This window comes from Opisthorchis viverrini (assembly GCF_000715545.1).
Source record: "Opisthorchis viverrini unplaced genomic scaffold opera_v5_428, whole genome shotgun sequence".
Classification (NCBI taxonomy): domain Eukaryota; kingdom Metazoa; phylum Platyhelminthes; class Trematoda; order Opisthorchiida; family Opisthorchiidae; genus Opisthorchis; species Opisthorchis viverrini.
The window spans coordinates 129461-157267 of NW_008752071.1; the positions used below are offsets into that span (position 1 = coordinate 129461).

The 27807-nt window shown below is 43.1% G+C and overlaps 2 protein-coding genes across 2 annotated transcripts in view; both read right to left on the reverse strand.

The window, feature by feature from the left end:
• Nucleotides 1–10949, reverse strand: part of T265_15263 (hypothetical protein) — a gene marked incomplete at both ends in the record, with an annotated part of 32117 nt that extends 21168 nt beyond the window's left edge. The window contains one exon of the mRNA XM_009177320.1: nucleotides 10844–10949. Within this exon, the coding sequence (XP_009175584.1) occupies nucleotides 10844–10949 (106 nt within the window). The remainder of the gene's footprint in view (nucleotides 1–10843) is intronic.
• Nucleotides 10950–24314: 13365 nt separating this feature from the next.
• T265_10841 (hypothetical protein) overlaps nucleotides 24315–27807 on the reverse strand; it is a gene marked incomplete at both ends in the record, with an annotated part of 73048 nt that continues 69555 nt past the window's right edge. Inside the window, 2 exons of the mRNA XM_009177322.1 lie at nucleotides 24315–25525; nucleotides 26723–26866. Of these exons, the coding sequence (XP_009175586.1) occupies nucleotides 25460–25525; nucleotides 26723–26866 (210 nt within the window). The remainder of the gene's footprint in view (nucleotides 25526–26722; nucleotides 26867–27807) is intronic.

A 27807-nucleotide genomic window follows, 5' to 3' on the forward strand; every position in this document is an offset into this window, starting at 1 on the left:
ACAAGTACCATTATTAGCGAAATACAGTCAACTGAATACCAATTTGGTTTTGATGAAAGACCCACCTGGAACCGAGCCGAATCTCTCGTTTGTGACGATATATCGCCTAGTATATTACGTCTATACATGTATCACGGTATCTCGAATATCGTGGCAACTGAAACATGAGGCGGCCTGGTGCAGCACATTCGGCCGCTTGACATCATAAGTGAGAGATTCAGCTGGGATCCAGGTGAGTCTCCCGCAAAACCAAATTGATTTACAAATGAGTGCAGTTCGATAATTTCGTGCAATTTGGCTTCAGGTAGAACATTAAGTTGACGTAAACTAGGGAACTGCGCCTACCTGATGATTCCCAAAAAGGGCGAAACGGGTCATGCGTCACTGGGGAGTTTTCAGCAACCTTGTGTGCAGTGCATTACGTCTATACAAGTGCTATTATTGTCATTACCACAAGGTACTACTACCACATAACTCACGACTGTTGAAGCTATTGCCATCAGCCAATTTGCCTCAAGCAAATTATCTGAATTTTCGGAACCTTGGAAAAGAAGCTGAGGGCTAAACAGTGGTCAGATTATCTAAAAACGCCAGCAAACGGATATACCGGATGTCATTTTCATTTCGAAATTCCAGTCGTTCAGACCGACAGGCTAGATCTTAACCTGCGATTGAACCAAGTTCGTTTATGCGCAATTGCAGACTTCAAATAAGAACGAAATATCTGGCATGATTTATGACTTATCTTATGGATTTTTGGAACATTATCATTTATTTACATAAATTTCCCTGTCGTCCCTGATATCGATAGGCTAAAAGTTACTTCATCGATTTTATGAACTCAATCGTAATATTGTTATTGATTAGCGTCCCTGTATAACCAAAGTGGGGACGATAAAACATTTCAGTGATCACTGTTTTCTGAATCATCTTGGTGGAAGATTGATTCCGGTCGCGAGGCCGTCGCGTTCAGAGCTTGTGTTTCGGCATTTATTGGAGAGATTTTTAAACGAAACCGAGCAGGAGCCACAGATTTGATCGAAACTCAAAATCACAGGGGTTTTCTACACAATTTAAAGTGTACAGTTTCCGGTCGAGTATGGACCGACCCGTCAGGCAAATGTGTGCGTGAATCCTGCAGCGCAAAATCATATTCGACGTCGGACACGTAACACATTTGTCCTCACAAGAACTACTGCATTCGCATTCAAACGAAACCGACTCTGTTGTACACAACAAAAATGGCTTCAGGCTACATGTGGATCACAACTCGGATTACCTATAAACCACTTGGAACGAGTCAAACTTTACTTATGTGAGGGCAACAAGTGTACGGCCAAACATGTTACCTACTCACATAAAACGTCCAATATTTTGTGCCAGAACCAATCATTGCCCGCCAATAAATCAAATGATTTTCTTACAAACGTATCTGAGAAAATAATTTCTCGAAAAATTCTAGGTGCCCGCCAATAAATCAAATGATTTTCTTACAAACGTATCTGAGAAAATAATTTCTCGAAAAATTCTAGGCTTCACTTCAATCGGTTGCCTATATGGGAGAAAGAATAGCCCAGGAAGTTTGGTCAGTCATCAAATTCTGGAAACAAATGGGGAGGAGAATCGGAGCTTACTAAAAATAGTAATAAGCGGGCACTTCTGGTTTCGCATCACACACATCTTCCACTTATGTGCGGATAGCCTCAACGGCTGCCAATGTAAACAAGTGATTAGCTAAAAAACGCAATAAATATCCGTCTTTACATCTGTCAACCCAACCGCGTTCTTTGAATTGTTTAATCTTTGAGAGTTCTTCCATATAGGTATGGACATGTGGTTATCGACAACGTGGTAAGCTCTATCTGTAAAAAGGTAACATAAGCAGTCTAAGCAGTCAAGGGCAGAACAGCACACTCAATTTCCTGACTTTGTCTTGCCAGAACCGGAAAAAAAACGGATAAGACGTCAAACTGGAATGATCGTAATGGCTGTTGCCCACGAGTGCTTTGAACGAGATCTAGGATTTAATAGTGAGTCTTTGTTAATAGTAGGTCTCCACGTAAAGAACAAACGGGTCCATCGGTTGCCGTAATAACTAATTACTAAAAGGATAGTGTGAAACTTAAAAACACCAGCAAACGAGGGAAGTTTAACTGAAACATTGTAATCAAACTATACTATACATGTACTTATTTCAGCTCGTCCGGCCAGTGGCCTTTCCCGGTCGGACAATGAAGCTTCTCCCAGACAAAATACTCGTCGGGGTTTAGTCAAACTGGTTTGTAGAACAGAGGATCTAAACTCAACAGTTACTGCGTTACCCCCAGCCAAGTTTTACAATCCTACAAAAGATGAAGTTCTTACCGTGCATCCTAAAATGCAGCAAGATATGTAAATACCTCTTATTATGATCGATTGCTAAATCCGCCAGAATACGCAATGCCATTTCAACATGTGTTGGTTATTAATCAGTCAAGATAATAACTTTACCACTTCGAACCGTACGAGTCTTTGTACGCAACAGGGAATAAATATCGGCTGCACATTTGCATATAAATTTGCGATGTTTTTGAACTGAAGACAGTCACGGAATCTAAGATTTTTGTAGCTACGTTAGCTGTTCCGATGAATTTCGCGGTTATCCCTCGAACCTCCTCCGGCATTTAATATGCCGCTGATTTCCAATATCAAAAGCACCAGTACCAGATGCCATGTGTCTGAGCGTCTCAGTTACATGGTGTGCACATTTTATTCTTCAAGCAGAAATCACAGCCGACTGTTTTACTGTAGCCCAATTTATTCTGTCCACAGAAGACTGACACTTGGCTGTCGCATATGGGGGCTTGGTGAGGACAGATTGGAAGAAGGACACCTCTAGAAAATGAGGCAATTTCCCAGTTCATTCGCCTTTAATCAATCAACTGATTGGATTTAGGTCGTTTTGTGCAGATTTCATAACTCACGACGAGATCACGTGCTTTACCATCACAGAATCAGATGGGTTCTCGTATCCTATTTTATCGCTTATCAAGTAGATTTCAGAGTTACTGTTCAGCCTAGTATCGTGCGCAGTTTCCTATCTCAGCAATCGCTCGTCACGCTATTCATATCTTCAGGTAGTAGGATATAAACATTTGACTTCTCGTGCTCCGAACTACTTTCGGTTGGAAGATTAATGAAGTGGTCTCACGTGGTTTGTCCGTACAACCTGCGTAAGGATGGGATAGGCTCCAATGTGATTTGGAAATTATGACTGAATTTACCTACAGTCGTCCAGTGAACGTTACCCCTCCCACTTACTTAGAAAAAGAGCGCAAACTGTTAATCGAACAACAGTGTTGAAATTCTCTCTGAAAAATGTGGATCAACTGAACTAAGTTAGCGTGGGAGAAAAGTTAGTGTACCCGGGATACCTCAGCTTATACCGCATATGCCGTATCACCAGACCTCCTGGTCCGTTCCACTATGCGCTTATCCTTGTCATTATAATCATAATCAGTCAGTGGTATGAGCCAGGCACAATTCGAGCCGACCCCGAGTCCAATCTTCGTGCTTCGTACATGGATTTGGTTGGACTTTTGCGTGATGGCGTTGCGCTTTTCTGACGGTCGTCCTCATTCGCCGTGAACTGCCGGTGAGTCACTTTGCCTCATACCTCATGATGGGGATGTGAGTGATTAGCTGTGTAGGTTTTCTTTACCCAACTTACATCCAGGTCCCAAGTTTAATTAAGCCAAGTATCGGTCCAGTACTAATGGACAGAATTCATCCCACACTTGGTTCGTTCCAAAATAGTACGCTGGGTGTTGCTTGTCTAAACCGGACTATTGTGATGGTGTTACTGTTAACAACGAATAGGGTATGCGCGTTAATGAAGTCAGTGTAAGATAAAACCTGACCTTCACACCGAACGTGGAAAATGATCCTCGATGCTTTCTAATAAAACTTCGCAGATCAACTCGCACTGCTAGAGCAAGGCCTGAAAACTACACGAAATGTCCTTATTTAGAGGTTATTACCATTTAAGGCAAAAGAATCCCTTCAACCTATCGTCAGCATCAGTAATACCAGTTCGACTATGGGAATAACAGGTGACTGAAAAGGCAAGGACTAACCAGGCAGGACATCAAGACGTAACCTGTTCATTCAACAAACCATCCCATCAATATCAAAACACATGATGTATCACATGATGAATCACGATAGATTACGCGTTTGACGTCCACCACCTAGTGTGTGTCTGAGAGAGAGAGCTCTGAATGCAATGACTACGCTCAGCATGAGCCACTTGGTTGAATATGTTGACTTACACTTTGACTATCCCATACTGGAAAGTCTGGCGCCGTAACACCCGATACACCCGAATCGTAAAACACGTCAACGCTAGTCACTTTGTTAAATAGTTACTGTTCGTTCTAGACAAGAGTATTAGCTCATAAATTTCACGGGAAGGAAGGGAGTAACACTACCTAAGAAGCTCCTCGCTGTTCTGGAAAAAGGACATGTGGACTTCGTTCCAGTTGTTTGGAACTATCTCACCCAAACTTCAGAGCTCTTCGAACTGGGATAATCGTAATGGCTGTTGCTCACGTGTGCTTTGAACGAGTTCTACGATTCTAGGTGTGGACCTCTATGAAAAATACAAAAGAGCCAATCAGTTGCAATAGTAATTAATTAGTAGAAGGATACTCTGAACCTCAAAAACGCTAACAAACGAGGGTGGTTCAACTGCACTGTTGTAATCAAACTATACCAACGTTTTCACGTGTACCTATTTGAGTGCTTCCGACCAGTGGCGTATTCTGGTCAGACTGTGAGGGTTCTCTCAGAGAAAATACTTGTCGCTGTTCAGCCAAACTAGTTTGTAGAACAGAGGATGTAAACTCAACGGTTAAACTCAAAGGTAAACTCAACTCAGCGTTCCACCCAGCCAAGATTTACAATCCTACGAAAGAAAAAGATGTTATCGAGCGCCCTTAAAAGCAGCATGATAGGTAGATACCTCTCGCTGCATCCTTTGCACTCACTCCACCACAGAACTCAGTAGAGAATATTCGAAGAATTTACATACGTAGGAAAATTTCGAGTCTCCTTCCTTAAGGATATTAACAAACAGGTGTTGACCTTCGAAAGCGATTTGAATTCCGCACACAGTCCCTGAGGTTAGCAACAACTTTGCTACTTCTGTACAACTTGTTTGAACATGTCTATTTCCCAAGATACGGTCTGGAGTTGAAGAAAAACAATTAACTTTCATTTAGTAATCATGATTAGTATCTCGGTTCTAACAGAACTCGTCGAAGTAGAAGGTGGCGATATCAGAAGACCTGGTTTATACTTGTGACCGTGAAATGTGGTGAATACAACCTGTCCATGACACCTTACGTCACTGTAGTTGCGCAACTCTGAAATGTGAACGCCCAATCTAGTCCCCCAACCTTACCCGCTCCAGAGTGACCCAAGGTGAATAGGATCCTTAACGAATCCGTTCCAGTCTGCCCATTGGAGCACTACGACCTCTTGTAGCAGATTTAGTGGAGTTAGTTTATCAAACAGTATTGCAAACAAGTAAGGAAGACTGACGGTACTCACAGTTCACAATCCACAAGTAAAACGGTGCCTGTCAGCTGGAGAAATAGTTCAGTTTTATTGAAGACATCATAAGATAGGGCTGTAAATTCAGCATCCCCTCCAGTTATTTTTATTATATGACCAGTCTGTGGAAACCACTAATTCTGTCACATGAATTACTCAAAGCATCACATGACAACTCGCAGAGTGCTATTCAGTAAGTGGTTCCTGCAGACCTGCGCCACTCCACAGAAGCAAAGTGGCGACGAATGAATAGTTAGATTGACTTGATGGTTGCGTGAAAGTTTGAGGTTTTTTGAGATATACTATTTGAAGTAAATCAAGAGACATCTAAAGGATGTCTTAAGGAGGTTTACTTAAAATACTGTACTGCAGTAGGACACGAATCCAGGTATGCCAATGCAAATAGTGGATGAGTGTTAGCCCGAGTTAGACAATGAGTTCAATTAGCAAGGCCAAAGGAAATATGTTTCACGAAACTGGAAAAGACTATTTCCATCAGTACGTATATATATAGAGTATCTGGTAGTATTGATAGTAATGATAATTCTATTAGAATTATATTAACAACAGAGGCGCGAATTGAGTGCGAGAAAGAAGGGTTTGAATCAGGAAGAAATCGCGTGCGGACTAACCCATTTTATTGAAGAATCATTCTAAATCCTGGGCTCTCATCCCAGATTGTGACTTCTCAAAACAAGTCAGTTTCAGTCAGGTATCGGAACAGAACAAGCATTGAAGGGAGACTCCCGTAATTTAGCTTTCGTCTTGAGAATGAGACAGAATAAGCAACTTTTCATGTACGATTGCGAATGATTTTTTTGCATATCGGTTTACGGTCCTATTCCTCTGATGTTATAACGGAAATGAATGAAATTAGCGAATATACACTCATTCGCAAACTAATTTGGTTTTTTAAGATACTCACCTGGAACCCAACCGAATTTCTCAGCAACCTTATGAGTAGTGCATTACAAAAATATATGTGTCGTGATATCGCGATTATCGTGGCGACTGAAACATGAGGCGGCCTGGTGCAGCACATTCAGTTGCCTGAAATCATCAAAACTGAGAGATTCAGCTGGGTTCTGGGTGAGTCTATTGAAAACGCAAATTAGTTTGCAAATGTGTGTATATTCGCTAATTTCGTGCAAATGGGCTGTCGAGAAGTTTTCAGCAACCTTATGAGTAATACATTACAGAAATGAATGAAGTCAGTGTAAGTCACAATGTTTTGTGGCCTTGAGGTTGATTTGTATTTCATACGATTCAACAGTAGAGTAAATGATACAATTGTTCGTCATTAAAAGGACCTCGAAATACAGAGTTAATACATAGGATCATGAGCTTAGAAAGAAAAGTACCCAAAGGTTTCTTATAATTACGGTAAGTGGAGGTTCTAATGAGAGCATGATTTACTTGTAATGAGTTCATGTGGTGGATGTAGCTTCACTGAGTGACCAGTCAAGAGCTTAAAAAAAGTCGAGGAGGATTTGATGGGTGAAGCTGAAACAAACGTCAAAATGTTTGCATACTGAGAAACCGGCAAAAACATCCAGTGGACCTAGGAAGGTAATTTATTGGCCTATGTAGAGTTACCGGAAGAGGACAAACACTAAAAAAACACAACTATTATTAGGTCTGAGGGTAGCAAAGACTCTCGCGTTCTCGTAGCATAGAAATCTGCACACCAAGCTCTAAGAAGGGTTGCTTGAACACTGGGGACCACAGAGGGTCACTTGGTGTGGTCACACCCTGGAGTGAGGACCAAGACATTTAAAGTATCGGTGCTTAGTAGGTCATTGTGAAGCTGACTATAATTAGGAGAGATGGGTATTCACTTTTCGGAGAATGGAAGAGAGAGTGTTCACCTGACCTGCTAACAACTTCACCCGGTATGGTTAGCAGCTGCAGAGTTATTTGGTGCACGTGACAGCTGCGGGTAATCGATAAGTTACCGGTGATTAAATTAAGTAATGAAACGGCCCTCACGTAGAGGAAAAAGGGAGAAATAACCGTTTGATGGAGACCACTATGTGGATGAGGAAGGATCGCTGACAATCGTGGACTGTGGATGGTTCATGAAAGAGCCTTGAAACATCACCTAGGACAACAATACCGGTGTCTTCCCATTCGTTATGGAGTAAAGACTTCACAACCTGAGGGACGTCGATGCTAACTAGAATCTTCCTTCTATGTAGAAGCACTTTCTCTTGTGGGCTTTTTTCTAGAAAATCTGGAGTGAACACAAAATGATAAGAAAAACAAAAAAGTGTCCTGCTAGTTTCGTATGCAAAACGGTGGGAAACTCAGACAAAACTGTGCTGTATTTGGACCATCCAGACGAAAAGCTGTCACCCTATTGTACTGAAAGAGCCTTACTGCTGCATCACCGGCCGGAAGTTTGCTCTTCATGGTTTACCAGAAGTCTGACAAAGAGCAGCAAGGTTTCGGGATACGAGCAACTGTAGTCCCAGGTGGCCCATGAGTAAAGTCATACAGTTCGATCCAATGGGAGTACGAGGACTGTGCGATGACTTCCAGCATCTCCACACTGATGAGTGCAGCGAAGCTGCATTCAGCTGCACTCAGGGTTAGCTAACTTCGATCCTAAGGACCGCACACTCCGACAGCCATGCGGTCGACCGTGGCAGCTGACACATTATCTAATGAATTCAGAATACTTTTAAGAGCCAAGAGTCTAGTGTGGCCGATAATGCACCTGCTATGAGCAGCAACACCAGGAATCAAGCAGCAACTCTTCATTCTTTGCATCCTCAGAGTGGGCCAGGTTTTGATCACACAGAGTGACTCAAAGCGTCTACCGCCTATCAAACTTAAGGTGGGCTTTCGCTCTTGGCAATTTGATTACGAACTCGATCAGCGTTTAATCTGCTGCTCCCATTTCCCTATCCATACCATCTCAGCACAATCACTAGAAGGACTCACGCTTTCTAGCGCACTTGACTTGAATAATGTCTCAAATCTTCGAAAACGTGTCCACAAATTTGGCTGGACTTATCAATAATCATTTTCGTTTTCAGCTAACAGTAGCGTTCGAATAATAATGCAGGGTTAGATTTCAGTAACATGCTTTTCAACGGATATCACAAGTGCCTATTTGTATGTGCAACGAATATGCTGATAAGTCTATCCGTCCAAAGAACTTTGGATCCTGTTAAAAGAAGACGCAAAATCCACAGAAGTGCTGTAGAAAAAGCGATTATGTAAATCAACTCCACGATGCAGATAGAGATAAATTCCCTCTCTCCGATACCAATAATTACTACCCTAATCCAGCTGAAATGGTGTTCATCAGAGGAGGGCGGTACGCAAAAAATATGTTTTTAACTCATTTCAGAAGAGCCTAATAAGCAATCGGTGGTTTTATTTGGGTAACGTTTCGCTTTTGACACAAAAGCTTCATCAGCCAAGTGACCTAGGTCACCAAACTGTCCGGGTTATAAGACAGACGGGAAACCAATCGGTAAGTCCTCTTCAAATTATCACACTACAACAGTGTTTGGTGTCCGTTGGTGTGGTTGTCAAAATCTTGCGTTGGCGGATTGGGGGAGTTTCAAATTAGTTGTGATCGGTTTTGGTTTCCCAGTCTTCCAATTCAAGGTGCTTCAATTGACAATTCACTTCGGGCGCCACTGGTGGAATTCCTTGATCTTTGTGGGGTTGTGAGTGCTCCGACAAGTTAGTTTGAGGGGAGGTTGAGGTTAAGTGGAATTCAGATGATGACTACTCATCCTTCTGATTACCACATACCAACCCCTGTCAGCTCGACTGTTTAGGCCTGTAAGCGCTCCGTGCACAGAAGAAACTGATCGGACAGCGGCCCAAATTGAAGTAAAGAACATACATCGGGTTGTGGATATCCAGCTAGCTTGATTAGGTGTCGGTTTCGAAGAGTGTTCCTACCAGTAGCGAAATCCAACAGGGAATGGGTCTATACCGCTGTTATTCCATATAAACCAGGGACATCGGACGTTATTTGAAGAATTCTAGACACGGCCAACATGAGAGTAGCTTTCAAGAGGGGGAACACTGCGCTCTGCACTGGTGCAATTGAAGGATCACCCCTGGCAAACAGAACCAGGGACCGCCTATAAAATGGAGTGTAACGGCTGCATTAAAGTCCATACAGGACAGACGGCCAAGAAATTTCATACCGGAATTGGAGAGCATAGTAGAAAACTAAACAGGCCACCGAGAAACATGGATGAATCTCAAGCGTCACTAAAAACTCGGCAATTGCGGAACACGCACTGGACAGAGGACACAAAACATGTTCAGAAAATGCTGGGGTTTTGAAGCGAGGACTACTGTCCACGTCACAGAGACCGATATCCGAGTCGGTAGAAATCGCCAAGTATCCCAGTGTTAACAGAACAGAAGGCGTGGAACTGGCAAGCGTGTGGAGAGCGGTTTTGGATCAGTCGATCTGACAGGGGTTGGTGTGTGGTAATCAGAAGGATGAGTAGTCATCATCTGAATTCCACTTAACCTCAACCTCCCCTCAAACTAACTTGTCGGAGCACTCACAACCCCACAAAGATCAAGGAATTCCACCAGTGGCGCCCGAAGTGAATTGTCAATTGAAGCACCTTGAATTGGAAGACTGGGAAACCAAAACCGATCACAACTAATTTGAAACTCCCCCAATCCGCCAACGCAAGATTTTGACAACCACACCAACGGACACCAAACACTGTTGTAGTGTGATAATTTGAAGAGGACTTACCGATTGGTTTCCCGTCTGTCTTATAACCCGGACAGTTTGGTGACCTAGTCACTTGGCCTGATGAAGCTTTTGTGTCAAAAGCAAAACGTTGCCCAAAAAAATCTACCATTTGTGTATCAACCTCTTCTGAAACAATGACTTCTCAATCGGTTCCACACCTTTTCCAAATGTTTCACTTGTCTAAAAAGCTACCCGTATTATTAAAAATATGTCTTTATGACAGTGCTCTTTCAAAACCTCACTACGCCGGTCGTAGGTGATAACCCTTCACAGTAGACTACAAAAACAAGTAACTAGCAAAATACACTCTTGTTTTGACAGAAACTCGGGAACTGCGTCCCAATAAGGGCGGAACCGGGTGACGTCATGAGTAGTACATCACGTCTGTGGAAAACGAAAAAACTGAACAGACACCGCTGCTTTCATGTGTTTGTCTAAACGTAGCTTGCCAACCATTTATTCGTCTCTCTTAGAACTCGGTGAGCCCGGTAACCCACTTACATAATCCAGGAATGACTTTACGGTCGCTCAAACTTTTTGAAGATGACTTGTCTATCAGTTCCAAATATTTTCCATCAATAACCAACTCCTCTGTATCATGACAGGCAACTGAAAAACGTCAAAGTGATCTAACAATTGAGGTAATAAGTAAAAACAGTCGTTTTAAATAAGTTTGAAGAATCATAAGTGGCACAAACGCTCAAGGTACGCAGACCCTTTGCGGCCTTGTCTGTGGTGCACGTGACGTCCATGGGGCGCTTTCGAGTGGAACTGAATTGAGTGGAAAGGACTAATATCACTGTCTTATTTTTTAAAAAAAGATGCTTTTATGGACAGAGATAACCCTGGATACGATAAGAGAGACGTAACCCTTGTTGATTCAAGGAGAGCATTTAGCCTTTTGAGTCGCCCTGCATATACTACTGGCATGGAATATGAAAAACTGACAGAATGCACAGTTCAAATTACTTCATATATCTGAACTTATATCCACCAGCTAAAATGAAGGAGATTTATGAAGATTTATGAATCTACTGATTGCATATAATGCATATAGTATTACACGTACACAGTGAGTGGCTGTTTTGTCTACTGCGTTCACATATCTGAAGGGGTCATAAGGCATAGGTATGTGTTTATGCGTTTATTCGTCCGCCTTTTATGATCCATTGTACGCCTCATTGCTGGGCTCACACTGTAATGATGGTCGAAGAAAGCTTTAGGTTTGAACAACGAACAGAGTTGGATGCTGTTGGCGTCTGTGATCAAGGATCTGTGGTGCGAAACTCGAACGAGCAGTCTAAAACAAGGTAATTTATTCCAACAATCGTCCCAAGTGCCTCACGTTCTGTTGGTCCCATATAAACATGGTTAAACCCGGGTACAACAGAGTAGCGTGCTGTAACCGATCCGCACGACACCCATTGACTTCTTCAAGCTTTCAACCACCATGTGATGGCACTAGCGGGCCACTGTCGTCCGTGAACGTATAATATTCGCTTCAGTTATATCATAGTTAAATTTTATTCAGCATGTGGTATGTCACTTACATTTATGAGATGTGATGTGTCAGTGTAGCAAAAAGGCTCACTAAAGTGTAACCGCGGGCGGCATGCTTTAATGTCCTGTAGAATAGTTGACTATGGATTAACTATAGTGATTATGAATACATAAACGACGAACACTCCGCAATAGCACTTACTGGTTTCATCCGCGGGTCATCATCATTAGACCAAAAGTTACGATAGATGTGCTCATCATACCGACCTCTACCTGTCTGTGAATTTCGTTCGTAAGACAATTAGCTATGTCAATCGATCAAACATGATTCACCTTGCTAGGAACCATTCATTATGCATTAAACTATTGGGAGCTAGGAGTAACCATCTATAGTTAGACAACGCTGGATTGATCGCGCCTTTAGCACAATAAGTTTAGCTCGAAGGTTACACTGCTAGTTAGTTGTTATGGGATAACAATAACATTGTCCTGATATGCAACGCTTTAGAAGGCTGGTATCCATTTTTGGATTAACCTGAAGCATCGGGTCAATTAAATCCCAAGCATCATAGTTACCACGTACTTGTTTGTGCAAAGTAGTATGCAGAACTGCATGAACGCGCTTTAACCTGTTTACACTCGACGAAATGTGACCGAGGGCGAAAAAGGAGGGGGAGGGTCAACGAAACGCATTATCGAGAGACACTGATAACTAAAACGACTGAGGCGTAAAGTGCGTGAGGCTGTGCACCGCTGGGCCGCGCAACTCACCAACAATACCGAAGTGAAAGATTATGACGCTAATTATGCTGAAGTGTGACGCAGTGTGGTTGTGCAGACTATTCATTCCAGCGCCGCCAAATTCGTTGTATTCTGAAAATTGGATGTTAGACAGGCGTGGAACAGTGCTGTGTATATTCAAGACCTGATTTCAGAGGCCCTGTAGGTTAAGCCCTTTACTAATGAGTCTTGTTTGCCTATAATCTTGCGATGTTTCGCTCCTAACGATAGATAACAACGAAAACGCTGGACACAAGGTTATACGAGTAAACCTGCTGACCGGTGAGTAAGCACGACGTTTAATGGTTAATATTCACTTGATTCAACTAACCCCAGCAGTCCATGCGACTCTGTGGACAGTGAGAAAAGTTGAGGACCGTCCACATACCCAAAGTTTATGCGTGAAACATGTGGGTCTAGCCCCAACAATAGTGAGTGGGGCGAATGGGTGTACATATGAGAAACTTCGACACGCCGCGACAATGCGAAGTAAGCTTTCTATGGAAAATTGTAAACCCGGGCAGGGCGGGATAAAGCCTAATGGTTCGACACAAGATAGACCCAATTGTATACGAATCTGGATCAAGCACAACCTGAGTGCGGATACCAAGATGACGGTATTCCGAGCTGTCATTCTGTCCGTATGACATCAAAACCTATGCGATTTGCCGATGGCGCACTAGGATACTTGAGGATTTTCAGCAAAAATTCAACAGGTTGATTTCAGAACTAAAGTCTCCAAAACATTACATGATCCACAACTACGTAAAACGAACAGTAGGTAACCGCATCCTGTAGCAATCTATTCACGAGCAGTCGAATAATCGAGCTAGACCTCCAGGTCGGCCAAAATTCCGCTTTCATACACCCTTCAGATAAGTGTAAAAAACTGCCATCTGCACAGTTTTGGAGAATTCTGAGGTACAGCGAACTTCAGTGCTCGAATATAACCGAGCCATCCAAGATGATCACACAATGTCGTATACAACCATAACCATCTGGAAGTTCTCAAACTACGGGCGCCCATACATGAGTAGAATCGAACCAATCAGTCACTAGCGCACTCACTCTAGACCAAAATGAAGCACACTGAGTTGCCTGAGTAGATTCCTCCTATTTCGGGTTGACATCGCCCGGAGTCAATCTGCTCAGGCTTTAAATGAACACTTGTCTGACGCCTCTGTCATACCATAGGATGGCAATGTCACCAGCAGTCTTACCACTGCTTAGCCACCTGATCAGCCATTCCCACCTAAATGACTGGTTAGTTGATATACCCAAGGCAGCACCGTTAGGGTATTCCCGTGAAACTCAGGAGAAGATCTAGGGCTGTTGCTCATTGGTATGCCGGATTGCTTGGGCCACCCGCAAGCTCTCAACGAGCCCATGTGTACTCTCTTGGGTTACACGGGCAACTGCAGACGTTGCAGCACCGCAATCGCTTCCGCTCACAGTTTTTGGAACAACAAACTCAATTAAATTCGGTTGATTAACAAAAAAAGGTATAAAACAAAACCGCTTCCTCTAGAAGTCGAATGGCGTCGCGCACAATAAAAACTGAGAATCGGGAATTCTAACTCTGAGCCATGTCCCAGCAACTCATACGGCAAGTTTACTTACACAGCCTCGCCGTTCTCCGAAATCGACCAACATTTAGCAGTAATTCAGCTCTTTGGATTAGACTAGAGTGACGCATTATCTTAGTGAAGAATTACTTCAACAAGGTTTTACAAACTGTTGTGAAATTAGGCGAAAATTTGCGCTACTATTGGACCATCTACGGTACTCCTAAGAGAAGATAACACTCAGGAAGTTGAAAATATCCCCTTTTCAGGTTAACCTATCCTCAAGAAATACGGCAGTTCTGCAGGCCGCGTATGATGGCGCTCTATAGCGACCCAGCCCGCCTGTTTTTTTCGAAGTACTTCACTTAATAATTGGAAATTTTCGAGAACAAACAACTCACTCTCCCTATGCCACAACTGTCACCTCAACTGGTAACGGCTAAAGGGGGACCACACGTGCGAGACTCTCTCAGCTGCGTCTGAGGGGTACACCGATCAGCATATTTTTCTACCCGGTTACCGACGCGTCTCCGGACAGAACTCCGTCTTCATTAAATGTTCGCACTTTAAGACATCACACTATCGGTCAGATGGAAGATCTGTACAGACTTAGATTGCCACTTTTTGCACTATCCCATACTACTGAGGCATTTGAAAGTTCCTTGGAAAGAAACCAGTATGACTGGTGAAACAACGGATGGCATACATTGAACCGAGTTTAGAAACATGTTTTGAGCGAATAAAGGGAGGTAGGGGATGTGGCTGGTCAACAACAGCGATCGTCTTAGCCTAGTGATAAAGGGATTTAAGTCGCATACTAAGTAATTCATAAGAGTTGATCACTATCAAGAGAAATTATGCTGGTGTTTCTCAAAGCCAACATACCTCTGGGTCTAAATTGATCGCCTCATTGTTCCCCTATTCAGTTACCCACTGCAAATACGTGTTTAAAGATTTTCACCTGTTTAGCTTCGTTGCTGTCTGTTTCTGTATCTCTGATAACACTGCATCTGCTTATCCGTCTGCATTCTTGCTCGATTTGCTCAACGTGCTCCGGTCCATCCTATCACGACAACTGCTTGGGCGTACTGCAAATCAGAATTATGTGGCCGGTATCGTAAGCAACGATTATGACCCACACCACCAAGCCACCAATTCCTTCGCCGTTATCTGGTGCGGACTTTGGCACTGTGCTCTATCGATCAGGTGGACTTGCGAGCTTGTTAACATCAGGAACTCGGACAAACGAGGTGTGTTGTATACCTTCGCTTATTGCGTTCAAGTGGTACAGTAGACATTTCGACTCAATTCTTCCTCTCCGGTGTTCGGAGTTGCTAAGCCTACGTGTCACTCAAAGTTGTCTATCGTGAGCCCAACACAAACTTTCAGTCGAAAAGTTTATTTCGAAATTCACAAAAGCATCGATAGGTTAGCGAATCACTACTACTAAATCTGAAAACTTAAGGTCAACGCAGAATTTTGTACTCTGGATTTCTGATGTGTATGCATACCTGACGGAAACAAGGTTTGAGTCCACCGACATATATATCATCAGAGGCCACTCTAAATTTGATGTAGCTGCTTTGAAAAATAGGTCACCAAGTTAGGAAAGGGGCTTCCAGAATCACACCTGACTGTAGACACTAGAGTCCTAAGGTGCGATCTGCCGCCTTCTTCGCTTGATCTCTAGGCTTCCTCTCTGAAGATTTTCACAATCAGAGGACATTAATGAAATTCCGTCCGAATTCTGTACTATGACTGTTGGCACAATGGATGACATACCAGAGGCGCCACTTGTATCACCTTGGAGTACACTTTTTGTGACATAGAACAGGTTGCGTAATTATTGTGTATATCTGGATACAGCAAGTAGATTGTCAGCCTCTTAAAGATACTGGCCCCATTCTCACAGACTAACCAAAGAAGAAAATCGTACCGTTATCGGCCATTGTATTCTAATGTAATAAATCCTGTTTAGGGCATTTCTATTGAATTCAACAGACTTGCTACACGCAAGCATTGCAAACTGGCTACGTATCTAGAATGTCGTCCACTTGTACTCCTAGTATCTGGAGCGAAAATAAGCGTAACCTTAGGATATCAACCTCGGCAGGGTAGATCGGAGGAAGGCTACTACTGAGTAGTTCGCTGTTTTCATAATCGATCGATTGCGTTGAAATCACCTAAACAACTTAGGTGATGTCGGTGTGCTCTGGATGAAGAATCTTTCGTTACAACATTTTCAAACCTACCAAGATGAACCACTTAAGCAGACTGACAATCTCCAATTCTCCGTAAAGCCTATTACACAATTCTTCTAATTAGGGAGTCCCAGGCAACTAGCGGAGGGCATCACTCCTATACGATATCACGAAGTAAGAGATATCTCCAAGTAGGGAATCACTGATGAGGATCCTTCCTATAGTAACACCAGAGCAATTCAGAAACAACTAAGTGGTTATGCTATGGCTTGCCACGGCTAGTTATCTCTCCCCGTTTTCGATTTTTCAGTAACCGGGAGTGTGGCAGCAGATAGTAAACGGAACTGTACTGTCCGCCAGAGAGACAACATAGGTCAAACTGGTTTACTTGTGCATTTGTAAACTGTGTTCCAAGAGTAATGTAATTCAGGCTACTGTGGTTTATTCATCGAGGGTCGAGAAAAAAGATAGGCTAACCATGGAACACACTTTGCTTCATTTATGCGCTGGCCTTTTTGCATATTGGACATAGTGTCGGATCATATTTACTTTGTCATACCAGACGTCCAGAAAAGAGATCTACCAGGCTACTCAGTCGAACTTTTTCATTGTTGTCATTGTGTGAGTTGCACTTATAGTCTTGCTGTAGCAGCCACAACTGGAAATTTAGAGGGACAGATAATAGGGGTCCTTTAGCTCAACTGTTTTCTCAACCACATACTTTCAGTATATGCGGAGGCGCATACCGAGTGGTTAGTTTTGTCATGAAATTCCATAATCTGCACTCTAAATCCAGAATGGGTGTTAAAAAAAACGAGAAGAAAAGTGACGCACTGCCAAGAAGTTCAGAAAGAAACCAAAGTAGTGTTTGACTCAAGAAACAAGTGCACCTGCGTGATCAAGCTAGTTTCGACGTGTTCCTTGCAGAAAAAACTTCAGACTTGGTCGCGCTTCCCATCGCAACTCCAAATCTCGTAGATAACGGGTAATGAATTTCAGTCAATGGTTAACGGAATCTGTCGGAAGGCAAACGTGGATTGTACAAGAATACTACTATAAAAACTTACAAAGTAGATACGAGCTTGTCCGGTTACGATATGGAATCTCCCCGTTATGCATTATCATGATAGCCTGATCACATCGTCGTAAAACCTCGATGAAATACTGTTATAATTTTCTTGACCAAAGAATGGAATATCTGAACATGAAAGCGCAGTGTCTTACATCTACTGTTATCATTAGATGGCTTCTGTTCTGTCCACTGAGAGCTTTTAACTGGACATTTTGTAGATCTGATGCTCTCCAGCTTAGAACATTAGGTGATGCTTTCCAGCTTAGAACATTGAGTGATGCTCTAGAAGAGCACTCTCGAGTACGCAGCTGCTATGCCACACGAAGGAAGCACGAAGGTTGAGATATTGTCTGGTTGCCCAAGTCTAGACGGCACTAGTCGAGAGTCAGCGGTTGGGTTCGAACCACGGACCTTCCGGTCAGTATGTTTGTGCCTCAAACGGTTGCGCTATCTCGAGCTCGCAGAGCGGGTGTACGAGAGCGCGAACGCCTTGACTTTAAAACTGGGTTGAAGACAGAACGGAGAAGCCTCAGTCAGTTTCGTAGAGGGGCGCGAAAAAGACGATAGGACAATTTAATCGAGAGACTATGTCACAGGGTAATCCCATAGATTTGTCATACGTGTTTACAAACCGGCTGGTCGATATGTTTTTACCTTAAATTCTGGACGCACTTCGTGATGAAATCCGCCATCATCCCAGCCACCGAAGCTTATTTCCTTTTTCTCATCTGAACTGGAATTATGGTGGAAAACATGCACAGTCCTAGAGGTAATCCCTTAGATTTGTAATACGTGTTTACAAACCGGCTGGGGTGTTTTGTTTTACCTTAAATTCTGGACGCACTTCGTGATGAAATCCGCCATCATCCCAGCCACCGAAGCTTATTTCCTTTTTCTCATCTGAACTGGAATTATGGTGGAAAACATGCACAGTCCTAGATTCTTTTCACGGGGCTGAAAATAAATCTTTTGATGTTAACTTTGTGACCACTGAATAGTAGAGAGAGAAGGAGAAATTTCTGTAGACCGTTTTGTTTAGAAGACTTCAGAAAGGTCATGGTGTGTGGAGGCATTTTGATCTACTAGTCAGCATTCACTAAATCATTCCTAATAAGAAAACATCAAAAATTCTATAAAATGAGATATCTTTGTTCTCAGATCGCTTATCCATTAACCCTCTTGACAACTAGGGACGAGACGGCTCAGTGGTTAGATCGCGAATTTACTAACTGGAAGGTTTGTGGTTCGAGCCCGACCTCTGCTCCTCGACTCCCCCTGTCTAGGCTTGGGTAACCTGGCAGTATCCCAGCCCTCGTGCTTCATTCGCGTGGCATGGCCGTTAGGTAACAGAAGGGTGGTATCGGTGAACGACTTCCGGCTATTGACAATTAGCACCTGTTGGTCTGCGAGTCTGCTTTAAGGAGCCATATGGTACAACTGCTAGGGAGATATGTTTGTCCGTGTGGAAGCCGGGATTCGAAAAAAAGGATTTTGCAGTCCCTCCATCGTTTCACTGTCAGCTATGAATTCAACCACAATTCACTCAAGACGAGTAAAAATTGCACGGAAATGACGTTCAAGAATCCTATCAGCTATAATCATGGGCCCATCGACAAGCTCGAGAAATTAATTTGCCACAAGCAACTGAATATGGTAAAGAGCCATTTCGGAGGTCTGGAAATGGTATTCAACCACACTCACACGCAGCTATATTTTTTTATCAATGCAAACTGTACGGTCATTTGGGTCTTGGGACCTAGGTAATATTAACATCAGAACATTGACATCTCAAAGATAACTGACCATTGAATCAAAGCGGGAGAAAAAATGCTGCTTCCAGTACTGCTCCAGAAACAAATATTTGAGAAAAAACGAAAACAGTAGTCATACTCTAAGTCTAACTCCAAGTCAAGCTACATTGTTGTACAATATATTACTTATTGTTCGATTGATTAGAAACCACAGTATTCTTTTCAACGGGCATTTGTATCAATCAATCTTCCTGTGGGTGAACATCAAACTAAAACTGGATTTTCGACAGATATATTTCTAACAACCATCTTCACCCGAGAATCACCTGGAAGGATCAGTCACACTGAGGAGAAAATTTTTACCGAGGTGAACTGCCCTTGAAAGAAACAACCTTGAAAACCGCGGAACTAGAATCGTTCAGCTGTAACACCTTTTCGGTGCCTAACTGTCATGCCACCAGAATAAAGCACAAGGCTGGGATATTGTCATGTCACCCAAGCCTAGACAGGGGAAGTCGAAAGGCAGAGATCGGGTTCAAACTGCGGACCTTAGGGTCATTAAATTCATACTCTATCTAGCGAGCTATCTCGCCCCTGAGAACAGTTTCAGGGTGGTGGGTAAGCCGTAGCTCTAAACATATGCCAACTCATTAGGCCTAATATTGTCTATGATGGCAGCACATCCCGTCAGAACTGGCCACCAACGGAAAGCATCAGCACCACTTACAGCATCAGACGAGTAGGCACAGCGGATTTCGTAAATAGGTAATTAAGTTTATAGAAGAAATATAGCTGTACCCTGAGTTGTTACCAACAAGCGGGAGTTCATTCCAAATTGTACAGGTCTATGAATGCAATACATTTACACAGCAGTGAGGTACGCTATCTCTGGGTTTGTCGAGAGAATACTCTCTGCCTGTTGAGTGAATACTACACTCACTACCGGCGGGAAAGATTTAATTTGAAAATGCAGGGATTTCTTTTTTTGTAGACGTGATGCTGCCGTTGATAATGTTTATCAAGAGGATGATGATGGTACTGATGATGATGAAGTGGAGAAGGAAACGATGAACAATGTCGTTTTCAAGACTTCATACTTCATACTGTATTGCAATATAGTATGGCATTAGTACATCTCCAAGACCATCCGCCAGGATACTAATATAAACAGTCCACGGTGGCTGCACTTGGGATGCTATCTTCCTAGCGGCAGACGAATATGTCCCCGCCCGTCAGAAGAGACTTTTGTGTGGCTTAATCTAGTACCAAATTCGACTTCTTCGGTTAAGAGGCAAAAAGCAGTAGGAAAGCATATTACTCAAAAAAATAACACGCCGTTGGTTCAGGTATGAATTAAAAACAGGATTTCACTTGGTTCAACTTATCGGAAACTTATAAAGAAACCAAACTATTTCCTGGGTACAAAGCAACCTAGCTATAGATGACAGACTCACTTCACAATCCTGGAAAGTAAATTTCTACAAAGCTAGTGAACTGTTCACACTGGCTTAGCTTTGTCTGTCAATGGGACGCCCAGGCACAATATGTAGGACGGTGGTTGTGCGCTACCTAAGTGCAACCTGTTTGATAAGAGTAAAACATCTAACCAGCTCGCACCACACAGCGACCAATCAGGAATGTCCTCTCTGCGTGAAGTGTGTTTGTGCGGAAACTACGTGGGATGTACTGACAGCTATGATGACAAAATATGTCACCGAGGTGCAGTAGGTATGCTATTTGAGTGGGTATTCAAACACGTTTGTTTGGTTAATCAGTGGGGCGTTTGAAACCAGCCTCAAATAAAGCAACCCCTCAACTTGGTAAACAAGAGGCTACTACGTTTGGGAGCTGCGATTCCCGCGGAAACTTCAACTACGTTTTGCAGGCATGTGCAATTTTCTTCAGGAGAAATTGTGTGTTAGGTTGTAGCATTTCTCTGAATATACACCCTAAACAAGGACTCTAATCTGCTTTACTTTTGTTGAAATTTGTTTGAATTAATCTTTGTTCGCAATTTCTTGCGCGCCTGACATGATTCGGTAATATATGGACTCGATTTTAGAGTCTTTTCTTTAGAAATTTGTTACTGCACGGTTTTAATCCTTCACAGAATTTGGGAAGGTATTAAGCGAATATACGAATGACAACTGTGATATTCGTCCGCGCAGCAAGCGACAAAGAACCAACGCTCTCTCGTGTTACAAACGGCTGTAGTTCAAATGCAGTAGGCGAATCCCGAAACCAAGTGGGAGGCCAGCAATCGGGAGTAGCTACTAAATCGACTTTAGTTCCTTACGGCAAACAGCACATGAAGCACCGGTTTTGTCTAAGAATCTATCAGTCACATCTTACCATCATCTTCACACACACCAGAAGACTCAGTTCCTGCACGAAAGACTGTAAACCGGCGGCCAACAGAAGAGGAGTTGGACACTGCAATCCTGTGCAGAAATACGGTGCGCCGTCGTCTAAAGTGCGACCGTTTGGGGCCAATGAATTTGAAAAGGTTCCTTACAACTACAACCGGAAATGTCGACCGGCTCTGTTGAGTAAGTGACTGCTAGTTTAGTTTCATTGAGGAAAATGACGTCTTCCATCCTGGAAAAGCTTCGCGAGTGTTGGGAAGTATTTGTGTTGCAGTAGGGGGGTGCGCTGTACACATGGTTGACCATGACGCAGCTACAGAAACTTTCACAAATCATTGTAGCTACGGAACATTTGTCCTCCTTAATCGAATCACATTCTCCGGAAGCTGACATACTATATTTTACCGAACTTTCTTTAGTCGAGGTATTTGTTGGCCTTGAAAAACCACTCAACCAAATCGTTTATACTGAGGAGTCGTAGATAAACGGATTAGGTATACATATTTTCCGAGGAAGCATTTGAATTTGCCCGGACACCGTCAAGTTTAAGAAATGCATAATGAAATAAGCAGATAAAATGGTCACCGAACGGCGCTGACTGTGTACAGACAATCCAAACGTAATGAACCCGTTTGTCGCCAAGCCGAAAACCATTACCCGTTTCTCAAGGTCTCAATCGATGCAGCGATCACACCGGTCGCTGGGTGTATCCGTTGTTAACGTGTGCGAAATTGATCAATCATAAGACATCCTGGAATGTGTGAGTAGTTGAATGATGCAGTGTTGAAGCAATTCGTTTCACGTGTGAGAAATCTAGAAAACGGAGTACACACTAGAAAAATAGCTAAACGGTATTGGTAATTATATGCCTGACAGAAAGTAATTATCGTATCATTCACATAACCGATTGGAGGTGCAGGGAGCTGTCATAATTTATTTGAGACGTCGACAGTCAAGTAGAGGATACACTAGATAAGGTTGGATCAGATAAGTACACTTACAAATATTGTACAAGTTCGAGTTGATGATGAATTGGCTTGAAGACTACAGATGATCAGTTGGTATGTCGCACTTTTACGTTCTTTTCTGGAACTTGTACAGTTAAATGCATTCCTTGTTGGCGGTAAATCCCCACGTTATTTTGCGCAAGGATCGTACCTTCATCTGATGAACCACGCTGAGTAATCTTCCAAGTTGTTTACGACACTAGCGTTGCATGTACATTGAAACACCGGATAATACATAAACCGTACATGTTTGGAGACGATAGTAGCTTTCCAAGTCTGACTGGAGTCTGGAAGTTGATGGCCTGCTCGCCAGCACGCCACCATCTCATCTTGTCCGAATAGTAGTAGACTTTCGACGAAACCTTATCAGTTTCAGTATGTTGCTTACAACAGCTGCAGTTTTTATAGTCTACTGAGTCAATCCCTACCTGAAGCTGGGAACAAAAACTTTGTAAACGGAAGGCTTTCGTCATATCGTTGACAATCCTTCGGCCACTTATTTGATGTTGGCTTCCATACGACAGAAAACATCCTGTTCAATTCAGAACTCCGTGAGTAGTAGGCGATCTTACGGACTAGAAGATCCGTAGTTCAAACTCAGCACCCGGAAATTAGACTGCTGCTGTGTGGGAATGAGCAACGTGGCAGTATTCCAGCCCTTATGCTTCCTTCGGGTGACAAGTAAACTGGCACCAAAAGGGTGTTGCAGCTGAAAGGCTAAGATTCATCTACTCGATATCGATCAGTAGAGACCAGTGAAATACACCTGAGTACCATGCATCAGCACAGTTCATGCTTCTTGTTGTCACACGAATGTGGCGCTGAAAATACAGATGTGGAACACAATCATCGATGACTGTCCGTCAGTCCCCCTATTGCTATAAACCTAAGGTGATGACGAAGTACGGTTTTGAAAGCCGTTCTTCGAGGAGAGAGGCTCTAAACTCACTTTGATCGGATTTGAGCCCCTCCCCTGAACCGTTAAGTCAAGGACCCGACCAAAATGACTTTTAATCGCTCTCCCAACCCATCGACAGTAGGATTTAGTGACACACTAACTGATATTCGATAGGTTCACTTTTCTGCTTTAAAACTCGGCCACTCTGGTAAGCTATTTTTTCAGTTGATTGAAACTGAAATGAATGTATTTCACCGTTGCTAACTTAAAAGCATTGATGTCGAAAAAAGACATCAAATCAGCTTCGCCTTGAGTTATCGATACGCCATCGCCTGTAGCTAAACAATCCCTATGATTTTTGTTATTTTACTTCAAGTTTACGCGGCATCCTGTTCGCGTCGTACTCACAAAAGTGGACGCACCAACCACCCATGTTTGAAGCGTGATGAGCTATACTACCTCGATGTTCTACTGTTAATAATTAGTTTCTTACGGGTGAACACTCACACGGCAGAAAACAGACGAGGTCATGGAAAACCGACTATACACGGGCGTTAAAAGAGAAGTGTCACAAAACCATGAACCAGTTACCGGTCCAACGAAACATTGGCGAAACCCGTCCCTGATATTTACAAAGACGTGGAATGACTGATTACGCAGAACACGAAGGATGCATAAAGCATAGACCTGTAAGGGTAGGAGACTGTTATCCAGACTTGGTTACCTATCGATAGTTGATCAAGTGATGAGCACTCGGAAAAAGTTGCCACTATCCAAAGATCACGCTTAAAAAGTAAGCTATTATAGTATGATATATAAAGCAAGAACCAATCGGATGTCAGATCTGTCAGTGAACGGCGATGTATTGTGCCGGCATCATACCTAATGTCCGACAGACACACGTGTTCACAACCGTTGGAAGGAAAATACACAATCACAAGGATGTAGCTCTGCTTGAAGAAAACTCGCTTATGGAACCATGACGGTATGGAATCTTTAATCTATTGAAAAGATGAGTGAAAAAGCAAATCACGTTACACAACCAATATCACGAGAAACAGGGGTGGGAGAAGTGGAGCACACACACACACATACGCATCTATGTGGCGGCAAACTTTGGCTTTGATCAGTCATGAGACAAGCAACAAAGACGGTATGCAAAGCCCGGGTGAGCAAACCTGATCTCGTTACTGGTAGCGGAATAGGAATGGGGGAGAACAGACGCTCATGAGTGTGAGAGTGAAAGAAACAAGCAATCACCAGTGAGATGGTGTTCTGCAGGGGGAGATAAGTCGAAAAAGACCAGGAAGCTTAAAAAAATAATAGTAACAAAACCGGAATTCAGCGAATAAGTGTGACACGGTGGCAAGGGGGTTTGCAGGATCAGACGCCTGCTAATGACTATTGGAGACAGGAATGACCCACTCACAGAGTTGGATCAGATTAGAACAAGAAAAACAGGCACTAAAAATGTATGAAAGTTTGGCGGTGGAAAGAAAACTGACTGTGTTTTGACGTTTATTCGCCACGAGTGTGGGACGGGATCGGGTAAGAGTGAGTGTGGCGACCACACATACATCGGGGTCAGGAAATTCGTGATACCCCATAGCTGTGTGGAATTTCCGACATAATCCATCTGTGACGCCGCAGTGGATAATATGCAAGAGATCACAGACCAAGGAAGGGCGATAGGATGTAGACAAAACATAACATTTAGACGGCGGTTGAAAGATAGGTCATGCAGAAGATTACGTTTTTGGCAGAAACAAGCCGAAAACAATCGAATCTTGGACATCGTAATAAGTATGACCCGGTTAGAATGAGCCAAATATTTATAATGGGTGGGCAGACGGGCTATTATCACGGGTGCGGAAACACGATAAGGCGCTGTGGAAATGAGAACACATGTGGATTTGAACGTTGCATAGATCAGTTGTACAAGCACGGACGCGGGGTGCGGTTCGCGGATACACGTCATCAGAATTCCATTTGATCCCCAGACTCTTCATATTCAACTCCTTCGCTTTCGCTTTGCTCGTCATCCTAAGTAGTACACGAAAGAAAGGGAATATTAGAGCAAAATAATGAGTCTAGGGTGTGAAGAATTTTCTCTCAGACGGCGAAAAACATATCACGACAAGTTGAAATGAAAGTAGTAAGCCAATTAATCTTGTTTTTGCACGCTGCATCGGAACTAGCGTTGGACACATTCGAAACACACAGATCACACGTTCACAGGATGAATTACCCCGGTTAGCACAATAAACTTAGATGTCGACAGGGAATTTATCCCGGAAAGCCAACCCCAGTCAACCAAAGACGTCATTTCTTTGAAGAAGATTGTATGGAGTAACGGTCCATCAGCGGGATTCATGTTACTCCTGGATCAAGGCTATCGAATCTAAGGAATAACTATTCCATCGTCTACCACTACAGAGGCGCAGAACAGTGTTTCTTCAAAAGTACTACGTAACTTAACGTGCTCCTTTCTACGTATTTTAGTTTTGATGTTCACGAAAGGCGAAGGGAGGGAAATCAGTTGAGAAGCTTCGCAAACAGTGGTGTCGTAGCTAATCATAGCACCAGTCTGATGCTGTCCATCTGGAATTATTGGCATTACAGTGTTACAGGTAAATGCGTTCAACCAACGTCTGGTTTAGCCTATCCACCGTAAGCGAAAGTGCAACGTACTCAACCAGTTGCAGCTAGTAAATCAAACAGGAACATCATAAACCTACCCGCAAACAAAACATGTACCCCTGTTCAACCTTGACGGGAAATTTCTTCGGTTGGGTTTGTAAAGCGAAAGATAAATAGAATATGTGATTCAAGTAAGCACAGACTAGCAACCGATTGTGGAAATTTCGAAAAGAGACATTCGTTTTGTTAAAAGCAATCAATCTATTCCTATTCCTATTGTCGAAATGTAGAATTCGGTAGAGTTTGTAAACAAAGCAGACAGTTATGATGGCTGAACCTATGAAGAGCAATTTTCCTTCTTAATGAATATAAATGATTGACAAAGTCAGTTGCAATTCGAATGAAGGTGGCGCGGTGGAACGTCACCGTTGGTGCCCAAAACTTCACGCATGAGGTTCTAGTCCAGTTTCAGTTTGCGCGTTGAGTTATGGAACACTGGGCGGAGGTGATTAAACAAAACAATAGGGAGATTGTTTCTACAACAAACCGAAAGTGAGGAATCCATGAGAGTCAAAACATTGTCACGAGTGCATTACATACCGAGAGTGGGAGAACTGTATAGACTTGCTGTACCAATGACATGAATGCATCCTGAGCTTGAGTGGGCTGGGATCCCGGAGAAAGCCAGTGTGCTTGAGATATGGATGCGGAAGCCCGCATGGAGTCAGCGATGGCCTCAATCCACTGCGGTTGAAAACGAAGACAAGTGGTGAAAAAGGAGAGAAAATGTCAGCGTGATTGTTGAGTTGCGTTTAGGATGGGGTTTTAGACAGACGGAGGACAAAATGAATGTCGTCCTGCTCTACAAGAGTAAATCTCCCTCGGAATGCACGACACTGATTGACCAGAAGAGGAAATACTGTGCACATCATGACAGAAAACAAACGAGAGCTAGAAATGTGCCTTTTTCACTTAAGCTCTTCGTGATGACCGAGCCTTAGAAACGCTCACGCTCTGCTTTGTGCGACATAGAATCCCAGAACCTTTCCTAAGTACGTTTTCGTCTCAAGTTGTCAAATGCTTGAGTGGCACTGCTGCGACCTTTGACTACACTGAATTGCGGCAGCCCACGCACTTGAATAAGCACAAATACACTCCCATATATACACGAACTAATCATAACATGCATTACGAACCACCGAATGCATTTCCCGTGCTTTTAACCCATTGGACTTAAACATGCTACTCCGGGTGAGCCGATTCACTCCACAGTTGATGGTTGTCGTTAGTGATCCTCTTGCACGACTTAATAGGCTCTCTAATGACACTAGCAGATATCGACCAATAATCTGCTGTGGAGTGCACGAGCGTGGCGCAGAGCAAGCATTTTCGGAACAAGCTTGTTTGAAATCAAGGCTGCCGATCGCCCAACTGATACCTGAATACAAGAAAATGCAGAGGACGAGTTATGTATCATAGTACTTTTTGGTAGACCAATTCACTCTCAAGGAATAACCAGTAATTGGTTGTTGTGAGAGGTAACCCCATAGCTGAAACGAGACTGAGGAGACAGCGTGACAGGACAGAAGACAGGGCCGGGCAAAATAAATAACAATAGAAGGACGCAGCAATTTTGATAACAATCACCGCTGGAAAGGCATTCCCATTTAAACGAATCTATAATG